General features: G+C 51.3%; 1 protein-coding gene across 1 annotated transcript in view; it reads left to right on the top strand.

Moving 5' to 3' along the window:
* The first annotated feature begins 2,371 nt into the window (after positions 1-2,371).
* Positions 2,372-6,203, top strand: part of NTNG2 (netrin G2) — a 31,306-nt gene continuing 27,474 nt past the window's right edge. The window contains exon 1 of the mRNA XM_026049571.1: positions 2,372-3,469. Coding sequence (XP_025905356.1) covers positions 3,257-3,469 — 213 coding nt within the window. The 5' untranslated portion in view covers positions 2,372-3,256. The remainder of the gene's footprint in view (positions 3,470-6,203) is intronic.

Here is a 6,203-nt window from a genome sequence, read left to right as displayed (position 1 = left end):
GCCCGGGAGCAGCATCCCCGTCCATGCACCAACCTATATATTATTTATATTTTATATATATCCCCCCCCGGGCGGAGTTTCAAGAGCCGCCCGCTTTGCAAAGCGGGCTGCTTTCCCCTTTTGCGTGACTTTTAACACAGTCTTTCAATTATCTCGAAGTCCTCTAGCGTAAGAGGAACCTTAGGGGAGGCAAAGGAGGGGGAGAAAAGTAGCATCAATTTGTCCGGAACCACAAACGCGTTAAGGGAGAGCAGCTCAATGCGAGCGAGATTTACAGGTTTTTCTGCTGGGAGCGCCGCTCTCCGCTGGGGTTTGCGACGTTGTTCTTGCAGTTCATTGCCCTGTCACCCTGAATGCAGAGCGTGTGTCTCCTAACTCGTGTGTAAGAGATGAGGGGAAAGAGAGAATCGGCAGGGGAAAAAAAGGGGGGCAAAAACTCCTCACATTTCAATCGGCGTGCGGAGAGGGGGGTGCTTGGGGGTAATTTTTAAGGCAACAGCTCTAAGAAAATCATTAACTCGCGCATGGAGTTCACTTTCTGCCCTTAATTCCAGAGCAGAGTTGTTGCTCTGTGTTGCCTCTTTATTTCAATTGGGTGCTAATCCAATAGAAGGAGAAAAAAAACCAGCTAAGTCGAGATGCAATCTAATTTTGTGTTTTTAATACTCTGGCTATCAGCCCCTTGTGATTGCCGAGTACTCTTCAAAGAAACCAAAGCGCATCGATTCTATTTGTTCCCACAAATTGCCATTTCTTAATAACAACGGGTGGAGATTTATTTTCTAAGGAGCAAACCAAGCAGAGCAAAACCTCTCATTCCAAAAGCCTTTCCTTTCCCCGTTTGCGATGTGCCAGCCTATTTTAGAGCAACCTGGTGCAACTATTTCTGCAAAGGAACTGTAGCGTGCTGCTCTTGGCACTGCCGACTTCACAGGGAACCCGCATGATTGACTGTCTGCAAATATATTTTCAGGCAAATTTTTATTTCCCTGGGAATCTATGACATTTAGCAAGCATAACAAGAAACTAATAGATATTATAGATCCAGTCTTCCTTGGGGTTTTCCCCCGACAGCCGTTCAAGTGCAAAATGTAATTTTTAAGGCTATGGAAATAGATCCGTAAACTTAACGGCACTTGAGTCCTCATTAAAACAACCCAGTTTGTTTTAGACACAATACTGAAGTCTCACCCGCTCTCTTATCAGGCAGTTGGCTGTGACCAATTTGATGAAATAATTAGGAACTGACTTATTATAACTGAAAAGACAGCTCTGATGTCAGCGGGACTTAAAAACACTCTGTGTCACACCGTTTTATTATTTTTACTACATTTACTCATAATGTAAAAATAGCAGCCAGACTATTCTTTCTCGGGAAGTTTATTCAGGTCCAATGCAGCTATAATAGGTTCTTCTTTGAGGGCTTGAAATGAAGCATGAGAGATGGGTTCCCTCCTCTGAACTCATTCATCTCCATCAGAAATCTTGCAACCCAAAAGGGGGAGAAAGGGGAGACGGCAGCACAGCAGTAGGAGCCCCCCTTAACAGGGATCAATGCATCCGTTAACCCGGAGTTTCCCAGGGTAAAGGAGCTTTATGAGGAAGCATCTGCTCTACACGCGGGTGAAGCGGCCGTCTCCGAAATCTGGACAGAAAAGTTGAGGAATCAAATAAAAAGGGAATTATCCAGAGCTGGATTTCTGTTCTGGTTATACACCTCCCACCTTCTCTTATGAGATCTGTCTCTCCTGGATCTAATGCTGAGGGATAGCTCCACTTGGCTTTTTTTTTCCCCCTCCCTTGGCGTTTTGTTTAAGATTTTTATAGCTCTGTTGGAAAGAAAGACAAAATTGCAGAAATGTTGCTTTAACCTGAAATGAACACCGGGGAGGTCATTGCTCTTTGTGTGCTAGGTGAACCTTCAATATTATTAGTACTTTAAATTGTTTTTTATTAAACGTTATTGTTCAGATAAATCATATATGGGGCTGCTGGACAATGTATCTGTCTCCCTAGCTGTCTTATTTATTTGCTTATCTTTTTAAGGCTATCAATTTGTCTGTCTGTCGCTGGCCCGCGTCTGCATATTCTCCATCTCCTAATGACCTATTGTTCCTTCTTGATATTATTTAAAGACCCATTAGAGCTATTGCTGTCCAGCTGCCCTGAAAACAGAGCAGAGCCGCTAAGTGGGGCCCACCAACCTCCCCAACAACAGCTCGCCCATAAGCATCTTGCTATGGATTTCTTTTTATTAAAGTTGTATATCTCCCTCTTGTGAAAGGTCCGCGCTTGTCCTCGGAGACCAGAGCCTGCTCGTCCCAACCACCCCCCGCTTTGTCCCCGCTAATTCCTCTTCCAATCTATTGCAGGTGGCTCCTGCTAACGACGTCCCCCTCGTCCCCACCATGAGAGGGGATCAAGCCCTCAGGTAGCAGCGGGGCCAGAGCCAAAGACCTGGGGAACTTGCTGCTAAGTTGCCCCAAGGCACCAGGGGACAGAGGGGCGAAGGTGGAGGAGCAGCAAGCAAGGCTGATGCCGCTCGCATCCATCAAATGACCACGGAAGAGCCGGCTCGGAGCCCCTGCAGGTGCTGCCACCCAATGCAGTAGCATCAACACAACCGCCCTCGGCAAGGCGGGAGGTCTAGCTCCAAAGAAGCTCCCTTGCCAGAGCCGTATTGATGAGCAGATGCTATATTTGTTCTATGAATTAATACTCAAAAAAAAAATAACCCCAGTAATTATTTAAAGGAGACCACAGGTTAAAGCACTCGCCACGGCAACGCATTTGCACCAGATGAGAAGGTTGCGGAAAACCTGATCCAGCCCCATCTCACAGCCTCTCCAATCTACTCCTATCGAATTTCATCAGCAACTCAGAACTTGATCTTTTCTATTGATTGACTGGAGTCACCTCTAGATATTTTCATGCTGATTTGGAAGACCTCTCATCCAACAAAGAGAAGGATGAGGTTAAGGCAGACTTTGGACCACTGATCTGCAATTCTAGCCCAAACTTTCCAAGCCAAGTGATTTGCAAAGTTGGCTTCTGCCTCGGGAGCAGCTTTCCGTGCCCGAACACCATGTGGAAAATGGGGTCGTTCCTGCCGTCACCTGGATCTCCTTAGGCGGGATCACTTTAGATGAGGAGTTTCCATGCTGATCCCGAGGGCACCCCCTAGCCCAGTAGCTGCCTTTCTCGGGACTCTCGGTGCTGTCCTCGCCCGGGGCCCCGGCTTGCGGTGCCAGCTGCCATGTCCTACCTGGTGGCCCTCCTTTTGCACTGGCTGCCCCTGGCCATGGGGCAATATGACATTTGCAAGTCCTGGGTGACCACGGACGACGGCCCCTCGTGGGAGTTCTACGCCTGCCAGCCCAAGGCCATGCGCATGAAGGATTACGTGACGGTCAGAGTGGATCCGGCGGGAATCACCTGCGGGGACCCGCCTGAGAGGTTCTGCACTCACGTGAGTATTGCCGAGATCTTGGGCTCTGCTGTGGGCGGCTGCACCCTGAGCATCCTGCTGAGATGAAGGACCTCTCAGCTTGGGCACCTCTCAGCTTGGGCACCTCTCAGCTTGGGCACCTCTCAGCTTGGGCACCTCTCAGCTTGGGCTCTTGGCCTCGCAGGGTGCCAAATACCTTGCCTGTCCCCATGCAGTGCCTGTAAGGGGTGGTCCCACGAGCAGGGGATGGTGCCAGCGCGCTAAGGGATGGGTCAAAAGCAGCGCGGGATGTCAGAGCAATGGAAAGGCGAGTGCTGGTCCAGGTGGGCTATCCCTGTGGAGATACCTCCATGCTGCCCAGAGCTCACGCACTGGTTTGCTGGGACGTGTTCACTGGTCCCATCACAGGTCAAGTGTCCTCTCCACCAGGAACGCCAGCACTGGGGGCTGCTGGAGGCACTGCAGGGGCTACAGGAGCAAGGGGAGGGAAAGGGGAGTCCAACACGACCCAAGCTCCCCTTGCTTCCGAGCCTCGACGTGGAGAGACCCTGTGGACAGACACTTGCCCTTGTAGTTAAAATCTTTAACTTATTTTCCCTTAAATATTAATCATTGCCTTTTATTTGGTGCACCGCAAGGCTCCACAGGAGCGTTTGATTTATAATTCACGAGGCTTTGCGTTGCTGAAGAGAGTCGAGAGGGTCAAAACAAAGAGCAGGCCAAGGTGGCCGCGAGTCGCTCCCACGGGCGCTACCGCGGTGGCCCGAAGCCAGGGACGAAGCCTGTCCCTCCCAGGAGGGCTTGCCAGGATGGTCTTGAGGGCTCTCCAGCCTCGTGCGTAACGAGAAGGGGAATTCTCATCCATCCAAGTGAGCAGGAGGGAGGAACAGGCCCAGAGATCCCATTGCCAGCCCTGGCTGGGGTCTGCTACGAAGCCAGGCCACTCGTTGAACCCATGCCTCAGTTTCCCGTCTAGAAAACACACAGCCTAGCAAAACTTGGGCTTTTCTTGGGAAATCCAAGAGAAAGAACATTGCCTTGCCAGCCAGAGAGGCCAAGTGCTCACACTCATCAGGTCACAACACCAGCAAGTACCCAATTCTCCCCAACCCATGTGGTCTCCTCAGAGCTAGAGAAGATCATGGTTATCAGCTTTTCCCTTTATGTGAACATCTGAAAGGAAAGACCAAGTCCAGTCTAGGTGAATTAACCATTGCTAAGCCAGTCTAGGTGCCCAGATTTCCAGCCACCTCTCCTGCAGAAGGGCCACGAGGTGACCACAAGGTGACCACAGCCAGCTTTGCCCTAAGGCCACCGCAAGTGCCAGCTGCCCTTGCCGACCTCTGAGGAACTTCCCCGCTCCTCCTCCTCCCATACAACCTTAAATCAGCTCCCTGCGCCTCTCCATTCAGTCAATACTTAGCTTAAAATATCTCTGTTCTGGGTAGCGGTAGTATTTCCTTGTCGCATACGAGTGCCAAGCGCCGTAACAAGCCCCGCACGCATCCATGAATGAGAATTGCCCAGGAGCACAACATGGATTTGCCGGCATGTCCCTGCCTAACCCCGGAGCAAGCCCAGCCCAGGATTCGTTTTTCCAGCCAGAAACCACCTTTCAGCGTAAAACCCTGGATAAATTTGCCAGTGAGGAAACAAAGCGAGAACACAATAAGGCAAAGTAAATTATTTTCTAGATTTGGCGTTGGTTTGCAAAATCCCCGTGTATTTACCGCCGCCTTTTCTCCCATGTACAACACTGCTGCTATCCCCTGGTGAGGATTAGGGAATTTAAGAAAAGGAATAAGGGAGGTAACACAGGCAGTATTTGGGACTGGAGCCGCCTGGAAAACCCAGGACTGCTCCTATGATAGTGGCCATACAGGGCCACATCCCCGGGCATTGCAGCAGAGGATGCCGAGCGGCCCCTTTGGCCAGGAGAGGCTGGAATGGGCAAGGGAAAAGGCTGTTTGCATCCCAGGACCTATCGACACACAGGCGACGGTGAGCGCAGCCCGCAGCCAGGTTTCACCTCCCCATCCTGGGGAAATCCATGCCGAGCATCGTTATCCCCTTGGAGCATCGTTATCCCCTTGGGGCTGTAATTAGGGCACGGCAGCAGGTGGGACCATGCAGGAGCCCGGGGCAGACGGGCAGAGCTGGCCCAGGGGTCTGTCAGAGCAGCAGCCCAAGGCCAAGTTAAAGACACATAAATGTCCTCGAGGTGCAAGGGGGATGCATCCCTGGCAGGGCTGCTAGGGCTGGTGCAAGAGGAGGTTCCTACATGAGTGCCCTGGATCTCGCGGAGCAGCCGCTGTCCCTGCTCAGGCTCCAGCTCTCCAGCAGGAATTGCCCATCCCGCAGGACCACGCGCTGCATTTTTGCGACGTTTTGAGCTCTTTCTGCAGGTCCCTGGGGCATTTGCGGCAGTTATTCCAAGCACGGTCTTGCCAGCGTTTCGTAGCAGTTTTGAGTCACATCTGGCTGCTCCAGATCCTTTTTGAAGTCAGGGCGGTTGTTTTTAAGTGCTTGAACCCTCTCCCGTTTGTGTCAGGGTCCCCTTGACAGGGTCACCTGAAAAATGACACGTGCAACGCAGCCCAGCAGGGTGCACGGGGGGAAGCAGCAAGAGAGATGGATAAGCAGCTAAAAAGCCAAACCAAGTAAGAAATGCAGCTGCAGGCTAACAGGGAAGGGATCTTTCAACCACAGGCGCCGAGGGAAGGGTGGAATTCCAAGGATCACGACATAAAACTGC

This window comes from Nothoprocta perdicaria, unplaced genomic scaffold, assembly GCF_003342845.1.
Source record: "Nothoprocta perdicaria isolate Ctin4 unplaced genomic scaffold, notPer1 scaffold_6, whole genome shotgun sequence".
NCBI classification, from domain to species: Eukaryota; Metazoa; Chordata; class Aves; order Tinamiformes; family Tinamidae; genus Nothoprocta; species Nothoprocta perdicaria.
This window is presented reverse-complemented; position numbering and strand designations above follow the sequence as displayed.